At 38.3% G+C, this 18,518-nt stretch overlaps 1 protein-coding gene across 1 annotated transcript; it reads right to left on the minus strand.

Moving 5' to 3' along the window:
• Positions 1–1,980: 1,980 nt before the first annotated feature.
• On the minus strand, positions 1,981–18,130 carry ckap2l (cytoskeleton associated protein 2-like). The gene is made up of 9 exons (XM_030142474.1): positions 18,002–18,130; positions 15,289–15,355; positions 15,126–15,180; positions 13,765–15,029; positions 12,584–12,779; positions 11,518–11,676; positions 9,868–9,928; positions 7,672–7,834; positions 1,981–2,559 (listed from the first exon to the last, which is right to left on the minus strand). The coding sequence occupies exons 1-9, from the start codon at positions 18,039–18,041 to the stop codon at positions 2,268–2,270; spliced, it is 2,298 nt and encodes a 765-aa protein (XP_029998334.1). The 5' UTR covers positions 18,042–18,130; the 3' UTR covers positions 1,981–2,267.
• Positions 18,131–18,518: the final 388 nt, after the last annotated feature.

Here is an 18,518-nt window from a genome sequence, read left to right on the forward strand (position 1 = left end):
TTTCAAAGCATTTCATGATGGTTGAAGTTAGAGCCACAGGGCGGTAGTCATTCAGGCATGATACTGTGGAGCACTTTGGAACAGGTATGATGGTAGCAGTCTTGAAGCATCTTGGCACTACCAAGTGTGGTGGTGCCAAGTGTCTAAAGATTCACTTTCACTTTGTACAGTTGTATGGTTTGAACCCCCCAACCGGACCCGACGTTGTGTTATTATTTGTGCATACTGTATACATTATATTTTCTGTGCAGAGATGGATATATAAAAGATAGTTAATGCAAACAAACCCGTTTGAGAATCAACAAAGAATCGGAACGATAAGCAAAATCGATAATGGAATCGGAATCATTAAATTCTTATCAATTCCCATCCCTACTCACAGCTGTTATAACTTTTCATAATGGTGGTGTGTGCCTTACGTTAAAAAACACAGAAATGACTGTATGATGGTGTCACCTCTGACACATTAGTCTTCAGAGCTGCTTTGCTTTTCCTCCTCTGGCAGGTATCAGTCAGTTTGTCAAAGTGGCCCAAATCTGATCTTTTTTTACTTAGATCTGTTTTTTTTTCTTCATTTAGTTTAAGTCTGAGTCAAATGAACATGTGGTTCTTAATTAGATACAGATCTGGTCTTTTGCAACCTGTAAACTAACATTTACTGCTCAGTGACTACTTTATATGGGTTCCCGTTCTTTCCCTGAAATTATTTTACAGGACTTTTCCTGGATACTTTCAGCCGCTACAGAGACAAATTATCACATCATACACTGATACATTCCTCTGTCCCCCTCATTCTTTGGAAGTGTTGTTTTCTACAGCTGCAACTTGCATTTACCCAAATTGTTTGTATGTTTTTTATTCAGGCATTTGATGTGCAGTCTATGGTGATAATTTACCGATGAAAAATAATGAAGACAAATGTATCACAGAATAATACAAACACACCCACAGATTACAGCGTAGCATTTCAATAGCATGAGAAACTGGAGTTACAATGTTCGACAGGGCAACTCCCAACTAAACTTTCTCCTCTTTCTTTTTCTCCTGCACTTCCTCTAAAAATATTTGTATATTTTCAATTAATCCAAGAGGGTCTAGCTGCAGGCTTCGTGTCAGACCCCTCTCAATAAATCACTGAAAAACAATTTCCTTCACTTCATCTCAGTTTAGGCACAAAAGGTCACAAGACAGGAGGAGGATAAATAATTTTCCAGGATAATGTAACCATTTCCAGGACATTTGACCTTTAACCTCATTTTCCATGTTTTCCATCACTGGAAAATTGGTCAGTCATGTTCCAGGTTTACCAGGATGTGTGGGAACCCTGTGTATAATACATATATGTTGTTCATTTTAAAGTAAGGTAAAATAAGCTTCTAAAGTTTACTTGCAGTGGAGTATTTTCAATGTGTATTACTACTTTTAGGGAACAGAATGATCTGGAAACAGGTTTTGTGCCTGTGTCTCACTTTGGACCATGTCCAGGTCACACTGGACGCTGACATTAGATACATTAAAAAAAACAGCGTCAACAGCCTATCAAACAACGTACATGTGAGCAAGAAATCTGAAGTGAGTGCTAAAGCTGCCAATGCAAACTCTGAGGGGTATCCATCATCATCATCATCAAAATAATAACTAGAAAGGCCCTCGGAGAGCCCAGACCTCCGTCAAGGCAGATCAGTGACCCCCACCCCTCCGAATACCACTAAAATGTAATCATTTGTTCCTTGTGCCAGTATCAACATTTCCTGAAAATTTCATCCAAATCAGTCCATAATTTTTTAAGTTATCTTGCTAACAAACAAACAGACAAACCCCAATGAAAACATAACCTCTATAACGGAGGTAACAAAAAACAGATCTTCCAGTGTCAGGCTGTATCTGTCCAGTCTTGGAGTGAGAGATGAAAAAAGCATATATACAAAGATCAAAGTGTAATGTGTACATTTAAGGAGTTCACAAGCAAAATAAATTTGAACAAAATAGGCCATTTATTTAGATTTATATTTACAAAACATTGTTTACTGGATAAAACAATAAGTGAACCAAAGAATAAACTGCATCTTTTGAGTCATCCTCATTAGAGTTAAAAAAGTAAGTCTTTAAAAACTGCTAGAATGTCAGGATCTATCTTTTTATAGAAAGTATGAGGAAATAACATCAGTTTTTCAATTAACTACACCAACCACATTCTGCCCTGACATATAAACAATGACAAATGCTGCACTCTCAAATGCAGACGCGGAAAATTATACCCTAGCTCTTCACACTTCATCACAAAGTAACTGAACACACATCTTATCCTTAAGTGCCTCATTCTCTCGGTAAATGTACATGGGTGTGTTGATAACGGATGGACTGACTTCAGCCGACGTCTCTCTATCATCTTCAGCGATCAGGTCATTGTAGGAGGCAACACAGACATCGTGATCCTGGAGGGATGCAGGGTATTGAAGCGATGCTCGCTCAATACGAACGGAGCGTCTCACGGGGGTAAAGAAGCGAACCTCCTGGCCGTTGACCCGTGTTGGTTCTGTTTGTTGGCTTGGAGGGCCACTGAAAGCAGGAAAAGATCAAATCAATTATAGATAAACCCAGGGGTTGTCTTGTTTTCATGAGAAACTCTTTTAACCTTTTAAGTTGATTCTCAGGTACCCGGGATATCATCACAATGTGAATGACAACAACACAATGCATTAAAAATAGGTAAAGACAACTGAGGACTACATTCTGAATATGGATTAATCATTTGAATCTTTATTAATGAATCTGTAAAAAGTTAAATCTACTGAGAATACTCGTGTGATATGTTAGTCTTAAGGCATGACTTGGCTGACAGTCTCCTATAGCCTGATGGGACACCATCTAACAACTCAAAACCTAGAGGTGTTTCACTGACTGTACAACAAAACATGAAAAAAAGCCTATGGTCAGATTTGAGAGGTAAATGTCTGTTAAGTTTTGCTCAAAAACAAAAATCATCTAAATGGTCTGGTTGTTCTTCTGCACTGATCTCACAGCTGCAACCATTGTCATTGCATAGTAACTAAACCTTTGATACTCAGATAAGTGTCTGTTTTCTCATTGTATGAAGAAATGGGGGCCTCAGCCATGAGTATATAACACTGCAGAGCTGATGTTATCTGCTGACAGTTAAGAGTTACCAAACCAGTGTGTGACAAGAAAATATGATGTTTTCTTCAAGATCATATAACAACTCTGAGGAAGTTGTCAAATTGCATTAATCTTAAAAAAAGTAAAATAAATAAATAAATAAATAAATCATAGGAAAGAATGCTTCTACGAGGGGGAGGGGGCTGAAAAGTTCATAGCCTGACTAAGAAGGAGTTATTGCACAGCAATGAAACTCGGCATACATTAAATTCAATGTTTCCTAATACTAACGGCATGGTGTCCTTCCAGATAAACCCACTGAGTAAATAATTTAGGACTTTGAAAAGTAGTACTAAAGACATCTCATGAAAATGCTTGCTTTTTACCCCTCCCTCGTTTTCCCTCCCCCTCTTGAATTCAGCTTCCGAGTTTTGCACAGTTGATAAAGCTGGAGCATCATCCCCTATAGCAACCACGTCAGCATGAATGTTCTTGGGGGCTAACCCCTTTTTCTGCAGACAGTTGATAAGACCACGGTGCCACGGATGGTTCATGAAATGTCTCTGGTACTACTTTTCAAAGTCCTAAATTATTTATCCAATGTGGGTTTATCTGGAAGGAAACCATGCAATTAGTATCAGGAGAGGTTGAATTTAATATACGCCAAGTTTCATTGCTGTGGAATAACTCCTTAGACAGGCTATGAACTTTTCAGCCCCCCTCGTAGGACTCAAAAAAAGAAAAAGAGTTTGTTTGAGGTGCTCTTTGGAAAAGGGATTCAGAATGTAGACACAATGTCTATACGTAAATATTTGTATAGGTGAGGGGTTTTTTTGTATGTCCTTTGACCTGTATTAACACCATCTGCTGGCCGTTTTATATGTTGACACCCTCTGCAGGCCATTACCTTTACTCCCAGTGGGCTGGTTTGTATTGGTCAGGACCACTTTAAAAGAACCTACAGTTTTCCAGGCTTCTGTTTTGTTTGAATTCCTGATGAACGCTTGAAGCTGAAACACGTTGAAGTGATTTTTTTAAGGTCTACACATGGCCATGCCATGAGAATAAAGGAATTTCAAAGCATAAAGAGAGTGCCTTGGAGTTTCCTTCCTGTTCGTTATCTAGCATTAATCTTACATTTAACAAAACTATTCTGTCCAGCTGCATGTCTACTCTCTCTATCAAGGACATTTATGTTTACAATGTATGATCCAGCGTATTCTCTGCCATGATCAGTCTTAGGTGCTGCACCCAAACAGGCTTGGCCAACATCTATAATGCTTGTCAAAAGTGTGGAAACACCTACTGTAGCATTTTAGCATTTTTGGAGAGACATGTGTGTTCCTGTTTCTTGTATTAAACTAATTCAATTGTCTGAAGATCTATTTTAACCAAATATGCAAATATACAAATATTGGTACAAAAAATGTATTTTCATCAAATAGTGTCCCTTAGCAGCTCTGACAGTTTTACACTCTAACCAGCATCTGTAGTTAGTTTCTCCAAAAACTCAGCTGAAATACTTTGGAATGGCTCTTGGAAGAATTGCCAGACTCATTTCCTTCTGACATCCAAGAGCAGTTCAGTAGAAACTAGGTCAGGTGACTGAGAAGGACACTGCATAACAGATACACTGTCCAGCCGACTGTTTTCTCTCTAGATAATCCTCAGAGAGCTTAGACGTATATTTCAGGTCAGTGTCTTGTTGCAGGTGAAGTTGGTGTTGATGAATGGAAAAGGCCTTATATTCTGAACTACGTCAACGCTGAACCATCAAACTGTTTTCATTGTTTTTCATCCATCAATGCTCTCAATTGTGGTTGATCAGGTATTCAACCTACGTGTATATAATGAGTAGCATGTTCTCCAAACTTCTTGGAAATAGAAAGTTGTTAAGTGGAACATGACATAGCTTCATGTATTTCTATTGAATTCTACTGTTATTACCTAATGTGACCATTTGGAGAATATGAAGTATAATAATATTAACCATTATTACATGTGTTTGGTCAAAATATATATTCAGACAGTGGCATTACCTAGTTTGTAGATATAAAGAACAGGAACATGCACATTTCTCTGAGTTTGTCCAAACTTTTGACAGGAGCTGTAAAACAAGCTACAGTCATTGCTGGACTACAGCTGTTTCCTTGTGGCCTATTTGAAAATTGAGTCAATTTGCTCTGCTCTTTTCTTGCTACACCCATGGATCTGACTCTTACCCAGAGGACAATGTTGGAACCCAAGCAGCTCCTAACCTTTATAAAAACACACTGATTATAGTTACAAAGCCAACACTGTAACACTAAAAATTCTGCCAAGAAAAATCTATGATCTGTAAAAAAAAAAAAGTAGTAAGTTACAGAAAACCAGACCTTTTCAACCAATCTACTACAGATAATCAAAATCACTCAGCATTAAGTAAAATATAGCTGTAAATAAAAACACAAATGAATACTAAAACAGCTGTAATTAATGTAACTGTTTAAGTGTCTATACACTATAGCACAGTAGTAGGATAGTATGAGCCTAAACAATACACATGTTGAAGTTAAATAGCCTTTTATTGGTAAACGTCTGTTAAGTTTTGCTCAAAAAACAAAAATCATCTAAATGGTCTGGTTGTTCTTCTGCATTGATCTCACAGCTGCAGCCATTGTCACTGCATAGTAACTGAACCTTTGGTACTCAGATAAGTGTCTGTTTTCTCATTGTATGAAGAAATGGGGGCCTCAGCCATGAGTATATAACACTGCAGAGCTGATGTTATCTGCTGACAGTTAAGAGTTACCAAACCAGATTCTGCCCAGTGGCGATTTCTCAAAGACTGCAAGGGAAGCCCGGCTTCCCCTAAAATTACGAAAATTAATGGTTAAATATGTACGGTTGTGTTGACATTTCATTGACTACAAATGTGTTAGAACATGTGAAACATAGAAAATGTGTTCATCTCACAGACGAGTTCGTTCAGAATCAGCTTTATCACAAATCAATGGACGTGATGTTGTTCACTTCTCATACATTCCCGTTGCGCTGTTTTCTCATTCGATCTCTGCTCAGCGCATTTCTCCATAGACGCCGGGCGTCTATGGGCTTCAATGGGACTGAGTGGAACAGTTTTTTTCATTGCCTCAAAACTGGACGGTAATTGGATAAATGCCACGATGTCCCGCCCCCGGACACCGGGCGTCTCTGGGGGTGAATGGAGCTGTGGGCAGAGCTCGGCTGGGCGCCAGAATCCCACATGCTGATTGGAGGATCAGTCGAAAGGATGAATCCTGTTTGATTGACAGCTATTTTGAGATCTACTCCTTCACTTGACACAGTTCAGTTTAATACCGCCGCGGATTCTACTGTAAAATCGAGAGAGAAACCACTACGAAATTACTCGTTCATTTCTTGCACTGTAAATAAAACACACCCATTGTACTTCCTTGTTTCAATTTAACATAATTTCAGTGTTGTCTTGTTTCAGTTACATAATTTAATCATTTCTTGTTCGAGTTAATATTGTTTTGTAGATAGTTAAATCAATCATACTGTCGGCTAGGTCGGAGTGAAAGGAGCATCTCTTGTTTAAAAAGGCTGGAGTCTTACACTCGCAACACAATGGGCCAAGGCAATCTAAGCAGCCTAGCTCTGCTGGACATTGAGAGGACACTGGTCCAGTCCCTGGAAAAGACGCCTACTTGGTACGATAAGGTCACTGACCATTTTCTTAAAAAGGAACAGAGGGCCGAATGTATGTTTAAATAACTTGACAATTTTTTTTTTAATGTAAGCCGACAATGAGCTTCCCCTGTCTGAAAGACAAACAGCCGCCACTGTTTCTGCCAAGCAAATATGATGTTTTCTTCAAGATTATATAACAACTCGGAGGAAGTTGTCAACAAATAGCATTAATCTTAAAAAAATAAATAAATAAATAAATAAAAAAAATCATGGGAAAGAATGCTCCTAGGACTCAAAAAAAGAGTTTGTTTGAGGTGCTCTTTGGAAAAGGGATTCAGAATATAGGCACAACATATATATGTAAATATTTGTAAAGGTGAGTTTTTTTGTAAGTCCTTTGACCTGTATTAACACCATCTGCTGGCTGTTTTATATGTTGACACCCCCTGCAGGCCATAAAAACATTGATTATAGTTACAAAGCCAACACTGCAACATTAAAGATGCTACCAAGAAAAGTCTATGATATGTAAAAAAAAGTAGTAAGTTATAGAAAGTAGTATAGTATGAGCCTAAGCAACACACATGATAAAGTTAAATAGACTTTTATTGGCATTAAGATCTGGAGTGCATAAAAAAATAAAAATCTTGCATATTTGTTTTGGCTTTTATAACTTGAAAGTAGAGATAGTGATAGAGATTTGTGTTGCTCCATGTAAATCTGAAATAATCAACTCTCAATACCTGTCAAATATGTTTTACTACTCTCTAACCTATTCATCCGAATTGGCTGAACTTGTAAACTGTTTCATGTGAAAATAAATGATTGACTCAGATACAGACATACAAACAAACAAACACACACACACACATACATACATACCCTGGGGTGGCCGTGATCTTGTACTTGACAACAGATGAATTTCCTCTCTCACCGCAAATCAGAGCTCGGACAGGTTTAGGGGTCATCATTGAGTTATTGCTGCCCTCTGGAGTCGTTTCCACTTTTTCTGGAGTTTGCTGCTCTATGGCATTCTCCTCAGGTGCTTAAAAACATAGAAATCTCGAGTTTTAGAAATTAAACTTGAACCAGACCTTGCCAATGTGAGAGATTGCATTTGAAAAAATATGATGTGTGCATTATAACTTATAGATCGCAGTGGATCTACAACGGCAAAATAAAAAAGTAACAGGCTTAATAATGTTAAAATTGCACCTACTTCTTTAAGACATTTCACATTATTCTTGTTTGTCCAGGTTGTTACCATTTTTTTTGTGAAAGTACAGTTTGTAAATGTAAACATTTTCATTTAATTATACTTTTTTACATGACAACAAAGAAAATTTTGGAGTTGCCATTATTTCTAGGTTATTATCATAGTATTTTACTGGTCTGACTGGTCTGAGAACAAATAGGGCTGTATGTGGCCCCTGAACTAAAATGAGTTTGACACCCTTGATTGTTAATATCTTCGGTGTAATTTTTGCCTTTCATACATTCATCCCACAGGCTGGATTAGACCCTTTGGCTGGTTTTGGCCCATGGGCCATATGTTTGACATCCCTGTTTTAGCAGCTCTACATTAGTATGACCTACAGTGTGTTTGAGTATATGTACCAACTGGAGAGACTATGTGACACTGGTTGGAACAAATTGTATCTTATTGTCTGCTCAAAATAAATGAAAAAGCATATCCTTTTTTCTCATCTGGTCTCCTTGTCACACAGTCATGTCACCACACACTGCACAAGCTCTGCTTCATTTCATTATTATAGGTGTAGATAATAAGCAGACTGCGTGTTGAAAGAGACTAGATCATTATCATACATGCAGTTTTTTTTTAATTCAATTAAATTGCTGCCTTTTTCCACTTAGAAAACTGCTCAGTCTTTGCAACATTGTGACGGTGATTGGAATAATTTTGTAGCTCTACTAAATCATACCAATTTTTTTTTATGTTTTATTAACTTTTACTGAAATTGCACGTGTTCCTTCTGCAGCTCTGCTCTCGGTTCAAAATTAAAAAAAGAGAGAGAGAGAGAGACAGACAGACAGACAGACAGACAGACAGACAGACAGACAGACAGACAGACAGACAGACAGACAGACAGACAGACAGACAGACAGATAGATAGATAGATAGATAGATAGATAGATAGATAGATAGATAGATAGAACACAATTTCATGTGGCTATGGAAAAGTGAACACATGTGATTTTGCCAAGGTAATAATAAAAAATCATAACTGTAATAAAATTGCTGCCCAGTGATGTCAAAAAAGTATCACACTGAAGCATGGGAGTGAGGAGTTACAGCTATCATGATAATATGGGGTGGCTGAACATCAATTAAAGGTAGGGTAGGAGATGTTTTCCTGGAGCATTTTTACTACATTGCTTAAAATCCCCTTCACACCCTGATTAAAACCAATTAATTAAATGCTCTAACACAAAAACAAAAAATTTAGTCATCTGTGGAACGGACAGGACTGAAAAAACACTATCCAAACATTTTAACCGGCCCATCGAAATGATTGAATGGTGATATGTCTACCAAACTCAACTGCCATTTGTCCCTCCCCCCTCTGTGCGTACCTCTCTTCGTGCATAAATTGTGCCAGAGCCACAGCCACAGCTTGGCTAGCTATATTAGGATGTAAAGTTCACTGGTAAACCGTTTTGTCACTAACATAAATCACTAGGGAATGTAACGTTAGCCAGCTCGGTATGATTTGGGGCTGTTTTGTAAGAGCAGAGGTGTTGGAGGAGACTGAATGAGGTACACATGGATCCGCGAGCCAGAACTGGGTGAATTGGTGCTGTGCAGGGCTTCTGAACCCCCGGGAACAAGCATTGCATGTGCCAGTACTCTGGAGGCGTGGCTTCGGGGGGGATGTCTGAAGAAAGGGGTTTGGACTTTTGAATTGTGTATTTTCAAAATGTAGCTTGTTCAAACCGTTTTTCCTAGATCTCCTTCCCCACCTTTAATGGAAAGCTGAGAGCACATTTGAGACCATGATAAATTATGGCATCACATGCCTTTAAGGTAAAACTAAAAAGATGTTGTGAGTGAAGTACCTTGGAGCTCGTCCTTTCTCTTTAGAATCTCAAATACCACACTCCTCAGCTCATCCACTGGCTAGAAAGAAACAGAATTACAGATGTTGTTGATTTCAGTCGTTCACTCGAGACACACTGTTTTGTGGGATTGCTCCAGAGTCTGATCCTTTTTCAGCGGTTGCACAATATGCTAAAACACAATGGCTGGGGAAGGACAACAGAGGCCAGAATATCAGTTTGAGAGGATATTTTATTTTGGTGGCATGGATGTAACACAGATAATTACGTGTGGATCTTTTTTCAGTCACATCAAAATTTGCTTATCTGTCAATACACTAAAGAACTGGTTTATGCTAAGAATTCTCTCATTCTGAGAAGTAGTATACTGGACAAGGTGAAACAAAAGTTACCATTTGCACCTGTTGGATATTTATCCCGACACAAATATACAAAAATAAGGAGCTATTTGTAGTAGTTCTACTTTAACCGGTTATAAATGACCTACAGTTCTCATTAGCATTTACAGTAAAGAGCTCTGTAGTTATGCACAAAGATGCAAATGTATCAGACTATAGATATGCACTGAATTTATTTACTGTGAATATGACTAATAGAGGGTGTAGTGGGTCACTCTGCCGTTGTCCCATGGTACTGAAAATTAACATCCCGTCCAAGTTGAGGATGAAAACCAGTAAGAAACAACTTTCAGAGTCAAAGAAAGTGACAAAGTGATAAAAACCAGAATCCTTGTCATTTAGTAAAAGAATGAAGTTTGACAGCGTTTATTCTCCACTGGTGAGTTTGGTTACAAATCTTATTTAGCTTCTTAACTCCAATGTGCAGTCAGTCTGATTTACACAGATGTTTTAGAGTCACATTAAGGTGAAAATGTTGTTGAAATTTTTTTTTTATTCATTACAAAACTCCAGTGTCCACTACTGTTTACCTCATCAAGATATTATCAATATTGTAGTAGTGAGTTTCTAACCAGGAACAATAACAAAACCATCACAAAGAGCCCAAGTCTCCAGAAACCAAAGAAAACTGAAGGAAAACTTACAGTTTGGCTGTAACTTGCTTGCATTTCACAAAAGGTGAAAAAACTGGAATTCAGATTGTGGATCGTGATTCTACCACAAAAAAATTATGTGATCTTTTGCTAGTTACTGTGTCTGCATTAGGATAGGTACAATGCAGTTTCCCTATGGGTAAAATAAAGTAGGTTAAACTTCAAAAAAATATATTTTGGACAGACCACTCAGGCCTAATGCAGAAGACACACTACTATTTCTGCATCAAGCTTTATTTTTTGTTCATTTTACAAGCTGTGTCCAGAAGTGAAAAAAAATCAAAATGCTTCTATTTTCATTTTTATCCCTTTTTGACTCTAAAAGTTGTTACTTACTGGAACTGCTCAGAATTAGATGCCACAAGAGACCGGCAGTGACTCGCCCTATTGTGGCAAAATATCCGAACTACCTCTGACTCACTCATTTTTGTATATTTTAAAGTAGAAATGCGATTATTGCTCCTTTGACAATATTTGTAATGCCTGATAAAATCTGACTTCTCATTGCAATTATTGTTGTGGTACATCCTCAGGAAATGTAACAGAGGCTGTTTCTGTACATAAAATTGATGTTTGTGTTAATGTATTTTATGCCTTACCTCCAGCACAACACCAACTGCCTTTTCAAACATGGGCAGGACATCCAGGTTTCCTTGCTGCTCCATCAGCCGGGCCTGGCAAATCCAGTATTTTGCAAACTTTTGAGACACAGCTGGAAGCCGTGAGAGAACCTCCTTCACCTGGTCAGTAGGACAACCCTATAAATGTAAAGCAAGTTACTATTAAACTCATGCAAGCATTCTCCAGTCAAAATTTGTCTCATACAAACATTATCACACTTTCTTCATATGTGATAATGTGTGTTTGTCATAACTGATAGAGCTTCGGTCCTGAAACTAAATATAACTTTACAGAAAAAAGACATTCTCTTTAATCTCGAATCTACGCAGAATAACAACTTCTCTTTGGTTTTCACTTGTCACACAACTACCGCTGTCGATCACATATACTGTAAAATCAAGTGCAATATCATGTGTGTAAAGGCAAAGGATTGTTGAATTTTTGTGTCATTACATTTATTGAAATTCCAATTGTGCCTCTATAGCCCCTTTTACACAGCACTTCTGTTACAGGAATATTTCGCCTTTATTCTGGAACGACGTCTGTGAGAACGAAATGGTGCGATCATTTGGTCCCATCTTTATCGCAGCTTTGTAACACCTCTGGAGGTAGTAACAGAGCCGTGATAAAGGTGGAATCATGATTCTGGAACTCCATGTAAAAAGAACACCTCATGTTCCGCAACCAAGGTGTGACGTTTTGTGCCTGGGCTTCATGCTAGGGATGCCGGCTACTATCATTTTCACCTGTGGCACGGAGCCGTGGGACCGGCGCCCAGGGCGGCTTCATGCCAGTGTCTCCATATGTGTACTGCGCTGCAGCACCGTCCCTTTGATTCCGGAACGCAGGTCCGCTATGTAAAAGTCCACCCTGTCTCACCTCTGTTACTCCTTTGGCTTGACTGTGGAAATCAGTCAATGGTAGAAAAAAGGCGGGATCACCATCTTGCCTTTTTTCCGGGACCTCTGTGTAAAAGTGGCTTATGAGTCTTCCCTGTTTTGGTCATTCCAAACAGGCTATCAAAATAAACAAAACACCTTCTACCTCTCCAAGTAATTTGATACAGTCAGCCAGGGATCGATCCACAGCACAGATGAGGGAATGAGCCTCGTCTTCCTCCTTCATGGTGGTCCAGAAAGGCTGGGGTAATGCCACGGTGTGTCTAGTTTGTGGTTTCACAGGCATGGGTGGACGCTTGTAGGTTTTGCCTTTGGCTTCCCGCCATTCCTGAAGTTTTCTCCTATAAACCAAATAATTAAGCCAAATGGACTGTTAAACTGAAGCATTTTAACTTCAGATAATTACAATTTTGTATTGGAAAACACATCAGGAAAACACAAGAAACAATGGGAAAAGAAAAGCAAATAACTACTAACATGAGTCCAAGTTCAGGGTCAGACTAGGGTGACACCACAGACACGACCTAGATTAATGATTAATAGTGTGTATTAGGGATGCAAATTATCAATTAGTCCATTAATCATTAGTTGGTCGACCTTATTGATCAATTAATGATTAATTGATAAGCAGCGATTTTCCTGAGTCCCTGAATTTCTCTTTCGATAGGGTCTATAAGAATAAAAGCTAAATATTGTTTATTTACTGCATGAAAAAAGCATGCCATATTCCTTAATGATTGATTTATTGTACAATTGGATACACTACAGGCAATGACATTTACATAATAGAGCAAAATACATTCTGCAGAGAAATTCAATAAAATAAATGGATCTGAAGAGGGGCAGTTTAGAAGAAATGGGCATTTCTGACTTTGCATCACTGACATGATGGAGCGAGATTTTGATAGTCGATTAATTGTTTACATCCCTAGTGTGTATGGTTTAAATCAGTACTGACAGGGAACTTTCTGTGAGCGGGTATAAAACTAATGACGACATTTAACAGGGATTTCTCATTAAAGGGCATTGAAGATTGAATGCACATCCTAATTTTACAAAGTTATTAAAAGACAAATATCAGAAATCAGTCATAGGTCCAAGATAGAGGATGGAAAGACTGTATCTCTCCATAATTGGTGAAATACACTTAGGCCCTCGTTCTATACCAAATCTAAGGAAGCATAGCAAATGACACACATATACACATTCCTAAAGAAGTCTATGGTTTATACTGCCAACAGAGTTGAAAACTTATGCTGTATCACATTTGCACATACAGACAGATGATGTGCCCCCCCCCCCAATGTTTCATGCAATTTTACTTACATTCGCTCCTCCTGGGCAGCAGTCATTTTCTTTCCCTCAGTCTGAGGAATGAGTTTGATGGGGACCTTGGGTGTTTTCTTGTCTTCAGGTTTGTTTGTGCAGCTGATGCTGCTGGTAAGCCGTGGCACTGTGTGTGGTATCCCTGTTGCAGTCATCCTTTTCATCCCTGTTTGTGCATGAAAGGTTTTTGTGGTAATGCCTACCCTCTTGTTTTCTGTCTCTTTAATTGTCTTGGTTTTCCCTCTCAGGTCAGCCAAAGGGACTTTGTTGATGACTCTGGAAGTGTGTATGGTCACTGAATGTGCAGATGATGTATGAGCTGCACTTTTACATTGTTTGTCTATCTTCTGTGCTCCAGCCACTGATTTCTGGTTTGTGGACTTGTCTGTCGGATGAACTCGTTGATTCAATTTTGGCACTCTATCGCTCACGTTCCGTTTAGCTGATGCTGCAGGATACTTGGAGGATGTGGATATTGTTTTCTCACCATATGAAAATTCATTCCTAAAAGATGACTGAGAATGTTTACCCAAATTTGGTTTAACATTAGACTTGTTCTGAGTTTTAACCTCAGCTCTTGCAGTCAATAAAACAGTTGTCCTCCTGTGAACAGGATTACTGAGCGAAGAAGCAGGTAACGTTTTCGTCTGAGACGTGGTAGATCTCTTTGAAACTGGTACTGATGAGGCACTAGATCGCGCCTTGATGGCAAATGAAATTGTTGTGCTGACACCAGCTTTTGTGGCAGAGTTGCTTGTTGGATCTGACCCTCTGTTTCTCAGCTGGGTTACTGCAGGAACAAGACCTGTTTTAGTTTTGACCATGGGGCCATGAATTATCCTGCCATTGACATTCTTCGTCAGGCCTCCTGTGGGAGCACATGAAGTACTGCTGGATCTGCAGTGTGATTTGGACAGATCTATACGAGTAGTATTTGAAGTAGCCACAGCAAAAGACTGCTTTGTTGTATTTGTTTTCTTTCTGAGATGGTTTGAGGAACCCAAGGGGTGCTTGGAGGACGCAAGAGTGTATGTTCTTGTGAACACTTTATTAAGGTTGGGTTTTGACTGAGCGTGGCTACCTATAGCTGTTACAGGATTGGAATCCTTCTGTCCAGTCAGGGTGCTGCCTTTGATATTTCCTTTGTTAACACCTAACACTCTTGAGGTGTGGTTTTGGGTTGATTTAAGTGGCAAAGCCTTGACTTTTGCACCTTCATATCTTGGCCTGTCAGCAGGAGCCTTGTTCTCTTTACCCATGACAACCTAAAACAAAAAATATAGATGAAATAGAAAAAATAATTCATGTCATCACCCACATCAGGTAGTATCAGTCCAAATGAAGGCAAATATCACACCTACCTTAAGAGCAGATGTCTCAACATTTTTACCCTGACCATCATCACGGTTGTGCGGCCTGAGAAATAACATTTACAATATTAGCCAACACAACGATGCCATAAACAGTGGTATTTAGAATAACCAAATAGATTGTGAGGTACCACAATGAATTTGTTTTTCTTACTCGAGGTTTGGCAGTTTCATCTTTCCTTTTGCTGCCAGGTATTCCATCAACTTCTGTCTACGAATCTCTGTAACATATGAATAAAGAATTCATTATACCTGAGTAAACAACTTTTTAAATTTTGTTAATTCAAACTGAAGACCCACACCTAAATAACTGAAATACAGTAATTTTTGCTCAGCAGTCAGCCACATTCAGTGTTGCGAAAAAGTATTTAGCCCCTTCCAGATTTCTTTGACTTTTGTATATTTGTCACTTAAATTTTTCAGATCATCAAACAAATTACAATATTAATACTCAGCAAATAAAAAGTTTTAAATGATGATTTCATTTGTTGAGGGAAAAAGACAACTGAACATACCTGTGTGTGTATAAAGTAATTGCCCCCTAAACCTAATAACTGGTTGTGCCACCCTTTGACAGCAACATCTACAACCAAGCATTTACATTAACTGGCATGGAGTCTTATACATTGCTGTGGAGGAATTTTGGTCCACTGTTTATAGAATAAAAAAAAAAATCTGCCACATTGGAGGGTTTCTGAGCATGAACAGCCTGTTTAAGATCAGGCTACAGCATCCCAAATTTAAGTCCAGACTTTGACTAGGCCACTGCAAACCCTTTGATTTTTTTTTTTAAGCCATTCAGACGTGGACTTGCTGGTGTGTTTCAGATCACTGTCCCACTGCAAAACTCAGGTGTGCTTGAGCTTGAGGTCACAAATTGATGGCCAGATGGTCTCCTTCAGGATTTTCTGGTAGAGAGCATAATTCATACTCCCATCAGTTATAGCAAATCATCCAGGTCCTGAAACAGCAAAGCAGCCCCAGACCATCACATACCATCATTGTGTTTGACTGTTGGTAGGATGTTCTTTTTATGAAATGCTGTTATTTTTACATGAGATGTGATGTGACACACACCTTCCAAAAAGTTCAACTTGTGTCTTGTCAGTCCACAGAATATTTTTGCAATGGTTTTGTGGATCATCAGGTTGTTTTTGGTAAATGTCAGGCAAGCCTTTGTGTGTTTTTTTTTTTTTGGTTAGCAATGGTTTTCACCTTTGAACTCTTCCATGGGTGCCATCTTTGCCCTTTTGTCTCTTTCTTATTGTTTAGCCCTGAACACTGACATTAAGTGAGCCAGATTAGGCCTGAAAGTCTTTAAATGTTGCTCTTGGTTTGTTTCTGACCTCCTATATGAGTTGTTGATGTGCTCTTTTTGGTAAACTGGCTACTTCTGGGAAGGTTCATCAATATTCCAAGTAGTCTCCATTTGTGGCTAATGGCTTTGTAACCTGTTCCAGAATGATAGATGTCAATGGCTTTGTTTCTCATCTGTTCTTAAATTTCTATAGATCACAGCATGGTGTGTTGCTTTTTGAGACCTTTAAGCCTAGTTCACTTTGTCAGACATGTTCTATTTAAATCATTTCTTATTTCAACTGGTCTGGCAGTAATCAGGCCTTGATGTGGCTGGTGACATTTTACTCTATTTAATGATAATAATAATAATAATAAAAAAGGTTAATCCAAGTTAATTTGTGACACAACAATATTGGGGGGGGGGGTTACTTTTCCATACAGGGCTAAGTAGGTTTACATACCTTTTTTCCATAATAAATGACATCATTATTTAAAAACTGCATTTTTATTAATTGAAGTCATTGTTGTCTAACATAATTTTTTTAGATTATCTGAAACATTCCAACACAATAAGTGTGACAAATATGCAAAATTGTAAGAAATCAGGAAAAAATATTTTTTCACAGCACTTATGTATATTAAGAAATCTATCAGTTCAGTGTTACATAATATGTTGGGTATTTATGTCATACTTTTTACTGAAATTTAAAAACCAAAATAAAGGAGTTGTGTATTGTGCAGCAGTTTAGTTTCCTTGAAAAAAATATGAATGCGTCTAACTAATTTATTCCACAGACATTTAGTGCCATCTGGCAGTTGAAAATAGACACTCTTACACTCGTGTGTTGTTTTAAGACTAAAACAGGCCAACACTTCGCATTGTACCAGTAGAAAAATCAAACAATTACTATATAGTTTTAATATTCAATACAAAAGGGGCTGACATTTTAATAACTGTCTCCAGTTTTTGGCTGTTTAACGGTCAAACCAATACGATATCAGAATCAATATGAAAACATACATTTTTGTTCCAGCAGTTAGTTATCGTTTATCAGTCTACCCTTTTTTGTCGACCAAGCCATTTTTTTAAGAAAATAATGTTAGCTGTTAAGCACCAAATCAAGTCATATATTCATTATTGATATAGCTCTGTATTTGTGTGACAGTTGGTAGTGCGAAGTGGAATAGCAGCACTCTTTGCCCAAATGTATGTATACTATATAGCTGAAAATATACTTCTTTGCCCTGTAAGACTATGAGAAGAGCGGTATGAACAAGTTGGTACCTTGTTAACCCTGTATCACACTATGCGACTTGTTAAACAAAACAGATCCATTATTGAAGCCACTTTACCGTCAGTCACGTGGAGATAATACACGCGGATTATTACCATAACGTTCATTTGTTTTTAACTGTGACTACTGGTTAGCAAGATGTAGATTACTTGACGACATATTAGCATCAAACAGCAAAGACCACGCCAGCTAACCAGACGTTAGCTAAACTTAGCAAACTCTGATGTTAAATTCTATGTGACGCTTTTATGCGACTAAACAAGCCAAGCTAACCTTTTCGGGAAACTATCGACACGACTTCTCCTGCTTCCATATCTGGTAGATTTCCTCCGTTATCTTTATCCAGAATAGTTAATAAAGACACGAGCTTTTTGTCGCATCTGCTGATACGTTAAAGTGAACCCTTAACAACAGAAACGAGCTTCAGCCACGGGTTGTTTTGAAATTTCCCGGACGCACCCTCTCTTCTCTGATTGGAGGGTTCAAAATTTCGAGGACTACTGCGCATGCGCGAATGCACAGCTCTTATTGGTGCAGTGAGTGTAAACAAAAGCGGGTAAGTATCTTCAGTACCATACATTCTGATTCAGAATATGAATATACTGATTATTTCCATTTACGAGTATCATGACGATTTAGAGCATGGCATTCATCTGTCATTTGTGAAAATGTCTTTCAGACAAGCCGCGGTTTTCCTCTTTGTGCACACTGTAAGTAAGTAAGTAGGTACATTTTATTTATAGAGCACTTTTCACAGACAGAGTCACAAAGTGCTTTATCAAATCAAAAT

This window comes from Sphaeramia orbicularis, chromosome 9, assembly GCF_902148855.1.
Source record: "Sphaeramia orbicularis chromosome 9, fSphaOr1.1, whole genome shotgun sequence".
Taxonomy (NCBI): Eukaryota; Metazoa; Chordata; class Actinopteri; order Kurtiformes; family Apogonidae; genus Sphaeramia; species Sphaeramia orbicularis.

Excerpts from the sequence above, each read along its gene's own strand:
- ckap2l (XM_030142474.1), bottom strand. The coding sequence starts at position 18,041 with ATGGAAGCAGGAGAAGTCGTGTCGATAGTTTCCCGAAAAG. Across the intron at positions 15,030-15,125 it reads TTGAGACATCTGCTCTTAAG|GTTGTCATGGGTAAAGAGAA; the intron begins GTAGGTGTGATA and ends TTTTTGTTTTAG. Across the intron at positions 12,780-13,764 it reads GCTGCCCAGGAGGAGCGAAT|GAGAAAACTTCAGGAATGGC; the intron begins GTAAGTAAAATT and ends TTTGGTTTATAG.